The following is a 17,273-nucleotide window of genomic DNA, read 5'->3' on the forward strand; positions in this document are numbered from 1 at the left end:
AATTGCATTTTCAATCATTAAAGGCTCTGCAAACATGCATTGCATTGATCTTCAACAGTTGAAATTCCTAATATTACCACTAGATGTCGCCAAAAAAATGCATTTATTGTTTTATTCCTGTGCTCCCTGAAGACCCTGTCCTCTGTCTCCGCACATAGCCACTGACAAGTTAGCACTAGTTGAAAATTAAGTGACAACAACTACAAGGATTAACCGTGAAATGAAAAGTTACCAACAGAGTTGCCTTAGTCTGGTGACAGACTTGGACATGATGCAAGATTGAAGTCTTAAAAGAGACGTCAAAAAGAAAAATAATGATGCTTTATACATAGATGTCAGTGGAAATAGATGGATACAAATGCAACTTAATGTTAGTATATGTTTTAATACAATATATGACTGATTTATGTGTTAGTCCTGTTAAGTTCTGATGTCTGGTTGGTTTAGGGCACAGAACTCATCCAAAGTCTTCACACTAGTGACACACTAGTGTTTCAAATGGATACATACATCTGATTGGAAAGCGGGCTTGCTCTGGATATTATTGTTTCTAGAATCTGACTGTCTGTTGTAGTCTGTTTTGTGCTGTTTGGTGACTAATTCAAACCAAATTCTGAGAGAACAGACTGGATGAATTGCAGTGTACAATAAAATAAGCCGCTCCTGAGGCAGGTTGAACTTCCTGAGCTTTGCACATAAAACTGTATACGCTGCTGGTCGCCCACTTAAGTTCCTGGGAGCTTGCAGATCTGAGTTATACCTGAAGGTTTCAACAGCCCTCCCACTGCTGTTGAATATTTTTGATGAATTTTTAGGTGTCAGAGGGGCTTCTCCTGCAGGCCACGGTCGTGTCTACAGATTTGAGTATGTTTGGCTCAAGGTTGTTATGACGACCAAAACTGGAGCTGAACAAGCTGAGACAAGCTACTGTCCGAGACTTGACTTGTGAGCTTGTATATGCAGGGACTTTCAGGATAGCACTCATTACAATATCACATTTTGGTAAATAATAATATTAATAATAATAATAATAATATTATTATTATTATTATTATTATTAATAATAATAATAATATTAAGAATAATAATAATAATAATAATAATAATAATTATTATTATTATTATTATTATTATAAAATAATAATAATAGTAAATAATAATAAAAATAATAAAAATAATAAAAATAAAAATAATAATAATTAATAATAATAATAAAATACCAACAAAACTCAAACGATTTTTACGCATAAGAACGAATAAATGTAGTAAACAAGGCCTTTCAAGTACATACTGCATACATGTATGACAGCATCGACCTTCAGTAAAAGATTGTTGTGATTCAAATGCACTGCCACTAGATGGTGGTATGATCTACCAAATAAACTGAACTTCATTTGCTTTTTTTCATTGGAATCACGGTGATGATATTTAGTTCCACAGGTGATTCTCTCTGCTGAACTCAGCATTTGCAAAAGGCTGATACCCCAAAAAATATATCTTATATTCATTTTGTGCTAATTGATATGCTCAACAATAGTTTTGTTCATCTGGGAATTCTCACTTTGTGTGGAGTAAAAAATAAATGCAGGACTTTGGTGCACACCAGGTAACACAAGTTTTTTTTTTGTCTGGGTCTGTCTGAAAAATGCCTTTATCATCTATTCTGGTTATGTAATTCTGTCTATTTCATGAAGAGAGGTGTAGCAGTCCGGACAAATAGTCTGACACCTCTGTCTACCCAGGACATAGTGTGAGATGTTCCCAATTAATTACAAAAAAAAGTATTGAAAGAGGATGTCTGCTGAGACGTCTGCTCTTTGCGATGATACCATTATGTTTCTTCACTTCTTGCTACCCCTTCAGTTCTCACATTCCTTTTCCCCCATCCCATCAGCAGGTGCATCGGCTCCCCGGGCTGGGGGAGATGGGTGCGAGGGAAGGTGTAGAAAGACTGAGAATGTTGAGAGGGGGGATGTGGTGAGGTGTGAGGGGGGATGAGAGGAGTGGAGAAACTGAGGGGCGGGGGTGGAGAGAGCAACAGTGCGGCAGAGCGAGTGGGGGGAGAGTTGGGAATGGGAGAGACAAAAAGAGATAGAAAGGGGGGAAAGAAAGGGGAGGAGGGGAGGGTGAGAGGACACGAGAGATGGTGTGTGGTTGCCTGGCAACGATTGATAACCAAATCCCCAAGCATCCTGGTTTTTGCTGCCCTGCCCTCCTCTCCAGGCCTAAACACACACACACACACACACACACACACACACACACACACACACACACACACACACACACACACACACACACACACACACACACACACTAACACTAACACATACAGTGCAAACACTCACACAATCCAAGTTGATGTTATCACTCCGTTATTCATTCATGTTTAAAGTGTTGATGCTCCTGTAAATTAAAGTGATAACACAAAGTGGTTTCAGTCGATGTAATTGTGCAAGAGCTTATATATATATTTCATATATTCTAGGTTGATGTTAGAATGCATCACACAGCTGTAAACTCAACCCTTATGAAGCAAATACGATTGATGGCACAGAGATTCATTGGGCTTTTACTGTACTTTGCTTTTACGGATTTTACCCTACATATGAGAAATCAATAGTTCTGTCACAGTAGCCCTGATTCCCATGTGGGACAGCTTCCCCCGCCCTGCTGCCACTCGAGCCATCAGCATGACTGATAGCGAGCGCTGGCCAAGATTATGCTATCAAAGCCGGTAAATTCTACCATCCCTCCAGGTACTAGGAACTGAAAGGTTGTAGGGCATTTTAAAGAGCTTGACCGGCTTTTGTATTCACTGCACGACCCTTAGTGTGTGTCTGTGTGTGTGTGTGTGTTTGGTCAGACCATCCTTTCAGCAGGTGTTTCTTTATTGGGAGGTAAATAAAACTATTTGTAGCTGCTAATAGGGAGTGGTGTACACCGTGAGCATCCTCCTTGGACAAAAATCTAAATACATAGGTTTATTATTTCAAATATTCACATAGTATAATATGTATGTTTAGATTTTTTACTAAGCACTGTCACTGCTTTAAATGTTGCAGAGGCGATGGAAATGCTGATATTACAAGATTTAAAAAAAAAGCATATGTGTTTTCCTTGTTCGATTAAAAAGTAGAGGGAGGGAGTGTGTTTGTGTGTGAAAGAGAGAGAGAGGCAGAGAGAGAGGGAGAAAGAGAGAGAGAGATCTCCAGCTTCAGTACCTGTTAGAGCTCTGGATGGCCAGTTGATCAGATTAGAGGCGTCAGGGCTGGTTAATCTGTGAAGGAGGGGACAGACCGCCACTCACGCTGCTCTAAAGTCACCGCTCCCATTCACCGGCGGAGAGGCGGAGAGCGCGGCGGGGAATTTCCCCCTCTCTCTCTTTTTTTTTTTAAAACAATGGATACCTGCAGGGTGCGAGCCTGGGTGTTTCTGCTCTTATTCTGGCAGGACGGGTCTCTGGCATCGCAGTTTCCGACACAGCTCATGTAAGTATACGCGCCTGTAATCCAATTTCGAGCGGCAGACAAATGTTGTGACTGTGCCTTGTTTCAAGTGCACACCGTTTACAGACTAAGTATCCTATCACATGTAATGAGCCACTCAAGGTGTGTATAGGCTGTACTGTACGTGCAAGCCTGTGGAGGGGTGTGTGGGGGGGGGGGGGTGAGAGCTTCATTCATGCCCCGCTGGTCACTGTGATGGACGCAGGTTTGAGGGATGACAATATTTCCTCCGTCCTGCTCCACACCGGGCGGTGATTAATGGAGTTAAAGGGAGTGACTCCTGTGGATTATGTGGACACAGGGAGGACTGACACAGCTCCATATGAAGTTTTTTTTTGAAGAGTAAAACCTGCTGGTTCTCCTGGCTGTGATCCTCATGAGATTGTCTGTCATAATAAGATTTTTTTTTTTTGTCTAAACAACCCTATTGGTCAAAAGCAAAATGACTGTGATTGAACTTTATTCCTGTCTCATTATTTTATTTTTTATTATTGTTTTTATGCAATATTGTTTCCAGAAACTTTGTATGAATTCCAGTTCATGTGTAGGTGTCCTTATGTCAGGCTAAACGGTAAAGGTTAATTTATTTATAATCTTTGTGCAAGACTATAAAACAAACAAATAGACTAACAAGTAAACAAGATATTTAAAAAAAACACACTAATAAGTTAAATTAAAGACCTGTCTCTGTATTTAACAGAGAGACAAACAAACAGTGCTGCACAGTTATTATCTCTTATCTCATTTTTAAGAGATGCCTTATTAACGTAACATGTGTTATCACCGTTTACCTGTTTTTAACCTAATTTGTTTTATATAATAATTAACTGCAATTTAAAGATTAGTCACTGTACCAGCCTCGATAAAAATCCTGTGTTTTGTCAAACCCATTTATATCACTGATGGCCGACATAATATAACTAATGCCTTTCAGTATGCTGACAGCACCAACTAAAATTCACTTATAAGCCCCTAGCTGATATTGAATCATATTTCTCAAGCTTCGAGTTACTAATTCAAGCCTCTGAGCTGCAGATCAGACCGCTGCAGAAGTAAAACGATACATTACAATCTGTATTATGGGCTATACCATTTGGGATACCCACAACTAATGACTGTGAACATAAATGAAATGTGCAACCTAATAGTGACACCAAATAACTATCCAAAAATCAAAACGTCACCTTCTGCTTAATATGGTGTGTTTTGAATTTAGAACTTGTGAATGAGTGTGTAAATGTGTGAATAAGCAGAAATTCAATTCATGAAGTGCTTTACATTGATCATCTTGCATGCAAAAAACAATTCAAAAATTGCAGATTTGACTTTCCACTTAACTTACCACATGCATATTATATGTTCTTATAGGTTGTTGTGTAAAGACATTTAATGTTCATTTAAGATTTGAGCGCTTTTTACTTGCAGAGCCGAGCATCCATACAAACTGCACATTACACTGGAAGCTGACAAGTCTGCCTTTGGTTTGCTATGGTGACGGTGTTTATTCAGCATCACTATTTTTTTGTATTTCCATGGCCTCTCTTCTTTTATGTACGCTTGATGAAAAATGTTCCATTGAAAGTAGAGGTTGATGTAGAGGGCTCTCCAACTGAATTATCTGCAGGAGAGAATCTACAGCCTGAATCCTCTACAGGAGAGTCATCATAGAAAATAAAAAAAACACATCTATTTTAGCTTAATGTTGAGCATAACAATGTGACATAACAAGCAATTAAAAATACATTTAATATTAATGTCCATCTGCAAAAGATACCACTAAAAAAGGATGTTAGACTAGTAATACTAATGGTTGGTATATCCCTATAAGGTAAATGGTGTTGTTTGGAATATACTAAAGGTGAGGTGCAAATGAATTTATTCTGGAAATGGGCTGAGAGAAATTAAAAACTACCTGGATAAAAATGCATCCTCATGGATTTGATCAAATGGATGGAAAAAGAGAAAAACTCTGATGATGTTAAGTACTTCTTGCGAACTGGAACCAGGTGGTTCTGTGCCTCTTTATGACCCTTAATAGCTCTGTTGTTCTGGGAAACGCTCTGGAGATGAAACATTTGCACTCCCTTAGATGTTGGGAGCAGTATTTCAAAGTGAGTAAAAAAGAAAACACAATATGGTGTTGAATTTATTTTATTTTTTTAAAGCTTATTATATTCTATAGCGCTGGGCACGCCAGAGCTTGAACCAAAGTAATGACTTTTCATTTTTTGTAGTATGTTGGCCGGGTCTGAAGAAGGACTGAATTGGCCACATGGGTGTTAGCGTATGCTATACAGAGCATGAGCAGAGCACCGCGGGTTGTTTCTGCTGCAATACTGTTGGTTGTTTCAGAGCCTCGGTCTGCTTTATCTGAACTGGACTGGCTTCTGTCTTAGCCTCTGTAATGATGATGTGTAATTAAAACTGTAGTTAACACAGCCTCCTGACTGAGACGTATACACTACAGGGCCAGCTCATTACTCTCTCTCTCTCTCTCTCTCTCTCTCTCTCTCTCTCTCTCTCTCTCTCTCTCCAGTGCTGGCGTGACGGTGCCACAACATCTGCCGCCTCTCTCTTTCTTCCATTGTCTCTCCGCCCTCTCTTTCTGCCTCGACTCTCTCGTTTGGCTCTTCCTGTGTCAGAAAAAACAATGTAGGGCAGTGTCTGACCCAGTTGCCATTTATACGTGCGTTTTGTGTGTGTGTGTGTGTGTGTATGTGTGTTTAATTATCCAGCGTGGTACCAGAGGCTGCAGTAATCAAAAGCCCAGCAACCAGAGCAGAAATATTTTTGCTACCTCAGCTTAACAACCATGACATTATTAGAGCTAAGAGCATCTGTAAAGTGCACGCATTATGCCTGTGATAACACTGTAATGATGATAAGATAATTAGCATCACTGTACTTCATGTAAGCATATGGGATACAGTATCGCTGTGAGAGCAGGAGAAGATCCTGCTTCATGGAGTTCAACCATAGCGGGCTAAGTGCAGGTTCTCACCTATGGCATTTTATTAAGTGTTGCCATTAAAATATGGCTTGGACCTCGAGGTATTGTTGGATAAGCGCATGATTTAAGGGTGAGGAATTAATGCATGGTAAATGAGATTTACCATGCCTGGTGGAGAATACGTCTGACTATTAAAGGCCAAATGAACAAGGAGATTTATAATAGAGAAAAACAGACGTATAGCTTTGGGGAGCAGTAGTGTACTTTTTTTTAAAATGGTCCTTTACTGTTTATAATGAGCCAAGTCAGCTTTTTATAGTTTACTCCCTTTTGTCTGCACGTTGTTGTGTTGGGTATTAAACGTATGCACACACAGGATACACACAACAAAGGACTCAGGATTGTGAGTTTGTTGTGAGAAGGAAGAGTATTTTTGCAAAGTCTTTGGACATAAATATTGTAGATTTTGTTTTCCGATAACGTCATCTATACATGCAAGAGGAACACATGCCCACATATACTGCACCACAGCCGGAGGTTATGTCATCCATTTGTCAGCACCTGAGAGTTTTTTTTGTTACACCGGTAGCAGTAGATTTCACTGAAGTTAAACTCTGGAGAGACGTCCCTCTGCTTCTCTGAATGCCAAGTCCCTGAAAGCACAAACACACCACACACACACACACACACACACACACACACACACACACACACACACACACACACACACACACAGACTGCACAAACGCACGCTCACACTTGTACACATAAACTCTCTCACTCAGAATTGACTCGTCGATGCTTCGGCCTTAGAGAGCTTAGGGTTCCAAGGTCCACTAAAACACCTTACAATCAGTTTGTTTGGGGACAAGAAAAAGTCGGGGCAAAGGAGAAGAGAGGGGAGGATCAAGTGAACAGAGTCTAAGATGTGGAATTATCGAGTAAGAAGGAGGAATAAAGAAGGGAACAGAGGATTGATTTTTGACAAACACAATGCACAGAGTCAGAAAGTATACTCAGTAAGAGCCGTAAAGAATCGCATTTATGAGCTCATGATGAATCTGACTGGTTGAGTTCCATTACTTAAAATGCTCATTCCTAACAGAATGACTGAAAACTGTAGGTTAACACACTTAGCATTAGGTTAATATGATTATTGTACGAGTGGTGTAATTATAATCGTACACAACGACTATGATCTATGTGGCTCAATTAGCAGCAAATGGGAAGTAATATTTATATACTATTCGAGACAGCATTCATTTAATCATAATCACCGTCCCTAGATGGAAAATTTGATTAACTTAAACATGCATGGGGAAGTCCTCTGGTGAAACAGGCAGTCTGTAACTTGGTACTCTACTGCTCCAGAGCTGTCAAAAATGGGAGCAGCAGACGAAGAACTACGGACTCTGAGTTGCCAGTTTGAGTCAAGTTCCAGAATAAGTTCTCATGATGCAGCTCATACGGTGTGACATCTTTCAAACTCCATTCTGCAGCTCGAGCCTCGCTGCCATCGAGCTGCTGCAATCGTTGGAAAAGTTTTAGCTGAGACTTATCTTATCAATGACATATCATTATTGGCATATGGATTGGCCGACAGACAATCAGGTAAATGAACGACGTGTTGGAGTTCTTAAGTGTTGTCAATGCATCACTTGTCAGCAACAGAGCACTGACACGTTTATTTTTAGACTTGAAAAAGTGTTGAAAAAATGGGAATTCTTGTCTGAAAAAAACATTGTGTCATGTTTTAATGTAAAGAATAAAATATAAAAACCACATTACATATTCATACACAAATTTCCCCATCAGTTTGTGCCTCAAAAATACAGTGGAAAACAAATGCTGCTTTATTTCCCTGAGCAGCCCTCGGTCATCCAGCACCACTGTACTTTTTTTTTTCTTCTGTAGGAAGCTGAAGGCTGAAAACACACAAACAAAGCGGGTTCTAAATCACTGTTGCATCCTGTAATTTAGTCAGACTCCTATGTTAGTTTTTCCTTGGGATAGCCATAAAGCTCTGCCAAGCCTCTTGTCTGTAGTTTATCCACAACCTCGAAAACCTGCAGGCTGAATAAAAAAGACTGGCCTCGCTCTAACACCTACACCTTCCCCCTTCCTCTTCCTGAACTGTTTTGAACTGTGCTATCCTGCTGCTATTCCTACTCATGCAAAAGTGTCTTTTCTTTTTTCCACAAGCACGGTTCCTCTGTATTTTCCCATGCACTGTGGATTTTTTCATCCCTGATGCATCTTTTCTGCACTTTCTGATCTTCCCTACCTTTTCTCTCTGTATTTACATACTGCCTCCTCGCTTCAGCCGTATTGAGCGACAGTTGATGTTCTGCGCACTGTAACTCAGACTTCTGCAGACAAAGTGAATGCAGTCTTTTTATGTTTATTTCAGTTTTTTTTTATGCGAGTACATTATGAGTGTTGTGGAGGATCACAGTGGATTTAGAGTGAATGAGAGTATCTGTATTCACTGTTTACCTGTTAACATTCTCATACAATATTAATGCATCTATCCCACTGTGCATGTAAGTGTTTGTGCATGCATGACAGCTTACATTGTGAATTAATGCATCCACATGCACACATGTATTATGCTCCTACAAGCCTCTCGGAGCAGGTAGACACATTGAGATGAGCCAGATTATTCTCAGAATCCGCTGCGTCGCTTCATGCAACATCTCCAAGGTCCTTGCATCTGTGTTCAGGGTGAAAGGAGTGATTTACTATTTCAGTGTATTAAAGCACATGCTGCAGGGGGCTTACTTTGGTTTTGACAAGATGATTGGAGGAGGATGAGAGGGAAGGTATAATCCAGTGTGTGGCACCGGCAGGGGCAGACCCTGAACGTCCCCTGAGCTCTTTGATGTTCAGAAAAGCACGCCGGTCCTGGCCTCTTTCGCCTGTCCTGTCACATCAGCGTCACAGCTCACAACACAGAGCCGACACTTATCCGATTGGTTGACTTCATGTTTGAACTCTCAGAAAGCAATCGTATTGGTTGACTCCTCCCGATGACACGTGTTTGATTAGATGCCATTGAATCTGTTCCCGTTGATTCAGCCAATGATTGGTTGACATTTTGTCTGACCTATCGGAGAGATTCTCTCAGGCCTTGTTGGGTTTTTTTTTACGCTGCGTGTCCGGATTGGTCTTGTTAGATGATGGATGTTAGATAACTTCATTGACAGTTTAATTGTGAAAGGCTGTGATGTGTCTTCTAAGCTGGTTACAAGATTGATTTGTGTGCGTTTCTCTTTTGTCCCCGTAGGATTAAAGAATGGGTTGATCAGATGCAGAAAGAGCTCGTCACCCTGGCAGACACCGCCACAGCCGGGAAGAGCCTCACTCAGGTACAACCCCTCCGTCCTCCACCTCCACCTCCACCTCCACCAACACCCCTACACATATAAAGAAAGTGAAATCCTACAATGTTATGAACAGTATCCCCCAAAAGAGTCAATGTGTCAAAGAAGTTGGAATTCTTTCTTGTTTAAAAGTTCCATTCCTCTCAAAAAAAAAAAACTGTTTTATTTTCAGCAAAGCATAATATATGTGTGGTGTTTTCATCTAGATTTTCCTGAGCAACCAAAACCTGTACACTGTGGAGCAAAATGACGCAGAGGAGCTGGTGGCCAGAGCAGCAACAAAAATTGAGCAGCTGCTGCGGAAGAGGTCCGCTGCCTTGGAGGTAAGACTCACCACTATTACAGGAAACAACTTGTCTGTTTGTGATTTCACATCGCTTTTAAAGCCGAGTACAGGAAGACAAGTCATTATGATCCAGCACCACAGAAGGAATGTTCCATCTGTTTCTTGTTAGGATATTGTCGACGTGAACATGTTTATTTAATAACCAAAGACCATGAGGTGGACTAGTTTGTCCACCTCAGGAATTTTTCTAGCTGAAATGTTTTGTTTTTTTAAATGGCTGAATGTAACCACGGGGGGAGTGGATAGACGAGGATAAACTAGGAGAGCAGATTTAGCTCTTCAAACTTTCACCTGGAACACGTTCCCTTTTGTTCTCAGCAGTTTGTCTTTTGGAGGGGGGAGACCTGGATTGAACCCACAACTGTGAGCCCGAGGGCTTCAGCTGCAGAGCTGTAGTGTTGGTGTGAACATCTCATGGTGAAAAGTTTGAAAAGAGTGCAATATTCATTAAATGTTTCCTCTCGTTCCTGTTGGGCATTTCAAAGAATTAAGCACACATTTGTAATAACTATTACACTATTCAGATCCAGTTGATTAAGTTGATGAAATGACAGTGAGCTATCTATTTAATGATACATTATCCACTGTTAGTGATCCATTACAGAATAATTGTTTAAACAAAGAACTATGGCTGACATATGGTAAATGGACTTGAGCTTGTATAGCAGTTTTCTAGTCTTCTGACCACTGAAAGCGCAACCCATACAGTATGTAGAGTGACCAGTTGCTGTTTTACCACCATCTGACTTTTTGTCTTATTCCTGACCTGCCTGAGGTTTGATACTGGTTCTTAAAGGTGATTCAAGTTGGTTTGATTAAAATAATATATTATATTATATATATTATATATATATATAATTGAGTATATATTATACTCAATTATATGCCATTTTTTGAGCACCAGCATGAAACCAAAACAACTCGCGCTGCATTGTTGTGTTAGCATGCTAATACTAGCGATCTTTATTATGCTGGTATCTTCACACTGCATGTAAATTTACCTGAAATGAGCGTGATCTAGAAACACAGTTAAGCAGTGAGTACAGTATGTTATTCTTCTTTTCTCTAGTCCCTCAATTAAACAACTTTTATACACGAGGGGAGGAGTCAGCCGGCCGTCCAGGCGATGTAAACAAAGTGAAGATAGGACTCTGAAAACTCTGAAAACATCACAGACAGTGGGACTCGGGTGTTACACCCATTGTAGACAGTCATGACTCACAGAGTTATTTTCAGAGGATATACTTGATTTATATTATATTTAAGTGTGAAAAATCACATATAAAGACTTTAAAAAGAAGAGTGTCATGTTCGAAACATTTAACTAATCATCCCATCACAGTGCCCCAGGACCTTCTCCTAAGCTGTTGGATAAATGTACTTAGTTATGGGACTTTAAAAAAAAAAAATTGGGGGGGAGCTTTTTGTTTCTCTATTGTAGAGATAGGACAGTGGATAGAGCCGGAAATCAGGGAGAGAGAGAGAGAGTGGGGAATGACATAGAGGAAAGAGAGCAACAGGTCAGATTTGAACCCGGGGCCGCCTCCGCACACGGGCTGCGTGCACCGACTACAGCCCCACCAGCACCCCTATAGTCTGAATGTTTGTAAAAAACCACTGAATGAAGCATGCATACAAAATGGTAGAAAGTGAGGAGCTTTTTTTTTCTGCAGGGTTCAATGTGATAATGAGAGCTTTGACCCTGAGGATGTTCACTCTTTCCCCCCTCTCACATTTGGTCCTTCTTTTTTTTTTTTTTTTTACTGTAAAGTGGGTCAGAGATGCTCATCTATATGTGTACTGTATTTAAAAAACAAACCAGAGGGAGTCATCAGCATCCCATGCTCTGCCTTTATAAGGCTTCCCCGCTGTTGTCTTTTTAGCGATGGAGAGGGAGTATTTATGAATGTTCATAAACACATCTCCTGCTAAGTGTCTGCCTTGTGTATGCTAAGTAAACATCCTGGTGTTCTTATCATTTTTCCGAGTACCGGTGCCATAAGAGCCGTAAGCAGTAAGCAGAAAAGTTCCATCAGCTGATAAAAAACGAGACAAAGTTGCAAAGAAGTTCCAGCCTATGTGTTTTTCTAAGTGTGTGTTTAGATGTTAGGTGGCCTGTGGTTGATCAGCTAGCCTGATGCTACCAGTCAATCCAACCCCCGGTCATCAATCACACCTCGCTCTTTATGGCGCCTCATCTGTTCCCGCCAGTAACCTCAAGGCGTGATGATATGAAATTCTTTGTTCGGATGGGGAGAGTAATGGATGACGAGAAAGAAGGGAAATTGCATGAAAATGACGGATGCATAGGGAGATAGACAGGCAGATTTAGAAAAAGGAGGTCAGTGCACAGGATGCTATCATGAGACAATATAAATTCATCTTTGAGAGATTGACAAAAAAAAAAAAAGCCTTACTTTTACGGGCTGCTTTAGGCTTCAGGCGCGGACCATATGTAATGCAGAGATAATTCAAATCAGAATGTATACATGAATTGAAGGGACTGGCTTTAAAATTCATCAAACGGGCAGGGAGAGAACCTTCAATGAAGGTGTGAGATGCTTTCTTGTTCAGTAGCTTTTGGAGACAGGAATGACTCTCAATGTCAAAATAATTGGAGGTAGCCCAAGGCACACGAGTGACTTTAACTTTGTAATCAACTACTTTAACTTTGTCCTCCGTTCGCCTCGATGTCTCTGTCTCTGATCCCTAACTCTGCGTGATGACAGATCAGAAAGCCACAGGTGTGTGTGTGTGTGTGTGTGTGAAGCATGTGTGAGTCCATGTGTGTCTGCCAATCCTTCCATAAATAAATGTGTGGCAGAGCTTCACATGCATATTTAATGAGTACTTGGATGCACACTGTTAGTGAGTAAAGAATTTACAATGTGTACTGGGGTTTGATCTCAACAGGAGCCCTCAGGTACTCAAACACATTAGGCCAGGTGGAGGTGGGGGGGCTGCAGCTACCCCTGCTGGTAAGAGTAAAACACAGTGGAATAACCTTTTCAGACATAAACGATTATATCAAATGAAATTACCCTAAATCATCAAATAGTAACCAGTAGTCAATTAGTGAGGCCCGGCCTCTTATTACAGCCGGTATAGGCGCGGCCCGCAAGAACACATGAAGACCGCCCCCCCTTTTAAGAAGCCACATTAACTTGTTAACTACAACATGCTTTTTCATTTTAAACAGTGCAGCGTTCAATGCTTGTTTAACTGTAGTCTATTTGAAACAGCACTGCAAGTCAACAGAAACACCCCCGGAGGGAGTCAGTAGACGAAATTATCAGAAACAACGTGAGAAACTTAGTGAGTCAGAGAAAAGTAAACATGGTGTTCTCTGAAATGAGAAAAGCAGACACAAAGAAAGAGCGGTACGTAGCCTCATAACGTATGATTCTATGCGCCGGTGATTGTTAACTGCAGAAATGTTCAACATCACTTTGAGACAAAGAACACATCATGAACTTTAATAAGGCATCGGGTATTTGTTCAAACTCACTTTGTACTAAACTGCAATGAAACTTCTCAGACAGAGAGCATTTCATATAAAGGCATAAAGAGGCTCATAAAAAGCCTCCTTCATATTAAAAGCTGGTACTTTCTGCTGGTGAGTAAATAAAGGAACTGGTTATTGTTTGAGGATTTACAGTAAGACATTTGAATTTCTGTTCTTGTGGATGGATCATTTTTTTGAGTTTGAGTAGGAGAAATTGTAAGATTCAAGAATTAGATGCAATCTCTTTTACTAATATAGTGTTATTGTGAGCCATCACAGCTAAAAGTTTGAATGTGTTTTATAAACTAACTCACGATACAGATTTAAACTTGTTTCTATGTTGCTTGGCAGCTGCTTCCCGCTGAACAATACAGTGTTTTCTTCTGTTTGGAATCCTGCTGTCCTCTTGTGTTCACAACACATGGTAGAAACTAACCCACAACCAACCTTTGATGAAGAGCGAAGGAAAGAAATGCAAAAGCTGTGAGCAGAGAAAAGTGATCTGAGTGCCTTCACATTTTTAAGAAACAGTCTCTACAAATTAAAGTAGTTCCTAAAAGTAGCAATATTTAAGATATTTACCGACTTAAATCTTAAAATGACCTCATATCATCAGACATTAAGGAAACATGCTATGTTAAATACAAGCTTCTCTGACAATAAAGCAGCAGCCAGTATGTCCTTTACTCCTAAGTTTGGATTCCAGTCCAGAATAGTCTGTGTTTTTTTAACCAGGTGGTTTTAAGGCACTCCCACAAAACTGTTGTGGATGCCCCCTTGGTTTTTCCAGGCAAACGGCAAACCAACTGGTGAAGCAGGCAAGTGAACTGATTCAGGTTTAACTTTTTTTTAAAAATGGAAAACGCAGAAATGTTTCAAGACCAGTGCAGAGCTGGTTAAAGATTGAAGCTTCAGTGTCCGCAGCATGGCAACCTGTGAGCACTGACTGGTGGGCCGGGGGTTAGAGTTAGCTTATTCTACATATTCATGTGTTTAAAATTGAGACTCTTTGATCAGAGTGTCCATCTCTGTCAGCTCAGACTAACTTTTATTAGTTTTTATTAGACCACAAGTTGCCATGGTTAATGAAGAAACGTATAATTGGACAGGGCATTGGCGCACACACACACACACACACAGACACACACACACACACACACACACACACACACACACACACACAAGAATATGAAGCTGCTTAGGAGTCATTTGTGTCAAACCGTACTTCTATCTCTTATAGAGAGAGACAGGGAGAGAGAGGCAGAGAGTCACAGAGAGAGAGAGAGAGAGAGAGAGGCGACTCTTTTAAAGTTGTTGACCACAAAGTGAAAGTGTATGATGTGCCTGAGGCTTTATCTAATTACTTGCGCTCATCTGCCCCTCCCCTCACACACCAGCCTGTTCTCCCTTTGTCTCTCTCTCTCTCTGTTTACTCTGTAATTAAAAACTTATTTATTGATGCTGCAAAACTGTTCGGGCAGAAGGCAAGCTGATAAAAGACTAAAGACAGACATCTGCGCAGGCTCACACATCAAGGTATTGTCTATAGTCCCACCTCCCTCTGTTAATAACAGTCAGCAGCCATGTGTTCACCGCAGTTGTTTGCGTTTGTTTGAACAATCTGCATGAGGTTCACCTGTGTGCTTGTGTGTCAGTGTGTGTGTCAGTGTGTGTGTGTGTGTGTGTGTGTGTGTGTGTGTGTCAGTGTGTGTGTGTGTAATTATCTCTTCTCCTGAGGTGAAGGGCTCTATCCAGTGATTAATGAGCCGGTAAACAACATCTCTAAGAGTAATATCTCAACCAGCACCACTACACAGGTGGCCCACTGTCTGCGAGTGTGTGTGTGTGTGTGCGTGCGTGTATGTGAACTTTTGTCTGTTGGCACCAACAGCAAATTTGTGTTCAAAACGACATATCTTCTTTTACCAAGATTTGAATTTGCTACAGCTGGAGTGCAGTTTAAGAACGGGAAATGAGTCTCAGTATAACAGTCATTTATAAATAATGACATTTCATATGGATGCAATCATCTGGTTTAAAATGGACGGATGATATTTTCAGCAATTATTTAAAAAAATGTGAGCCATCAGCGAACTATACCTTTGTAATTATTACATTTATTAACGAGCATGTCATTTCAATTATGACCAATTACAACCCTTTTTTTGTGCTGCAGGATAAAAACAAAAAAAGTCCATTGAAGCTTCTATTGCATCTTTAATGAAATCAGTACGTTCCAGATTAGAAGAAGCGGACAAGACTGCATGATTTTAATTACTGGTTTTCTCATTGCTGTTTTGAAACCTCAAGTTTCAATAATTGCATTTCCCATGTTTGTTTTTTTTTACCACCTTTGGATAAAAGGGTGGAGCTTAATAGTAGCGAGGGACTGGCAAATGCTAAATTGTCAAAGGCTAACAAGTCTGCCCCAAAGGCTTTTTCAGGAGCTGGCTAATTAGATATTTAGCCACATAGTTTCCAGATAATGAGTTTCTATTTGTGGTTTAGCTGCTGGAGTAGTGATTTATTCGACATAGCAGCCAGAGGCATCCACCTGTCACTCAAGGTAGCCACACCCCAAATTATACATTGCTTTAAGCCTTAATATAAATCAAACGGGTGAGTCATATAAAAACTGCCCTGTTCAGGTGTTATGAATGGGAAAGGGGCTTTAGACCAGGCTATAAATCTGTTTAATTCCACTTTAAAATTGGGCATTTTAATATGGGGCTAAACAGGAATTGACTCACTTTGGGAGACAGCCTCAAGTGGCCACTCAATGAACTGCAGCTTTGGCATGTCAGCGTTGGAGTTTTCAGTCCTCAATGTTGCCACATAGTTCAAGCAGCCCCTAGTTACACAGTAACTTTGTATTACTGACTTTAATATCGGCCTCAGTTCAAGGGCAGCAATAAGGCATTTAACTTGATACAAACAACGTCCTTAGCCCCACGTGTCCAGCCAGTGTCCAGTACGTCAGCTTCATGCTTTCATCATTTACATCTTCAAAGATGCAATAGACGCAACATCATTCTTTCCGTGTGTGTTCATAATTTGCTTCAGTTCACATCCCAAAACAACAGACAGTCTCAACATTCACATTATTGCCACAGAACTTTACAAGATCTCAGTACAAACAAGTATTGCATATGCATCAGATGTTCACTGTCATAAAGCAAGCTTCAGTTACGCATGGAAACATTGTGTTATTGAAATAAATAACACGTTAATATTGCTTTTGGAAATTTGCAAAATCGTATTATTTAATATGTTCCTGATTTATGTTATTCTCCTTGATGACTGAGTTTAAAAAGGAAGGCCTGGTATACTCATTCACAATTCCATCATACTTAAGTATCGATATACTGTCTCATCAAGATTTTCATCCGTCAGGTTTTAGCAGCTGGTTCATTTAAAGAGATGAGACTAACAGGCAGTGATAGTCACATGAAAAACATGACAGATCGAGGCTCATATTTGGGTTTTTTTTTGGTCTTCCATTACCCAGAAGTGTTTGTCCAATAAGAGCTTTTTTTTGTTGTCTATTTTTGTACCACTCTGGATTCAGCAAGTACTCAGT

At 40.3% G+C, this 17,273-nt stretch overlaps 1 protein-coding gene across 4 annotated transcripts in view; it reads left to right on the forward strand.

Moving 5' to 3' along the window:
- The first annotated feature begins 3,219 nt into the window (after positions 1-3,219).
- LOC109997832 (voltage-dependent calcium channel subunit alpha-2/delta-1) overlaps positions 3,220-17,273 on the forward strand; it is a 66,899-nt gene continuing 52,845 nt past the window's right edge. For 2 of the 4 annotated variants that reach the window (XM_020652449.3, XM_065957323.1), the window contains exons 1-3: positions 3,227-3,491; positions 9,746-9,827; positions 10,049-10,165. In XM_020652449.3, the coding sequence (XP_020508105.1) occupies positions 3,403-3,491; positions 9,746-9,827; positions 10,049-10,165 (288 nt within the window). In that variant the 5' untranslated portion in view covers positions 3,227-3,402. Of the gene's footprint in view, positions 3,492-9,745; positions 9,828-10,048; positions 10,166-17,273 lie in introns of all 4 variants that reach the window. The other 2 variants (XR_010666710.1, XM_065957322.1) reach the window with 2 other exon arrangements.

Source organism: Labrus bergylta, chromosome 7 (assembly GCF_963930695.1).
Source record: "Labrus bergylta chromosome 7, fLabBer1.1, whole genome shotgun sequence".
Classification (NCBI taxonomy): Eukaryota; Metazoa; Chordata; class Actinopteri; order Labriformes; family Labridae; genus Labrus; species Labrus bergylta.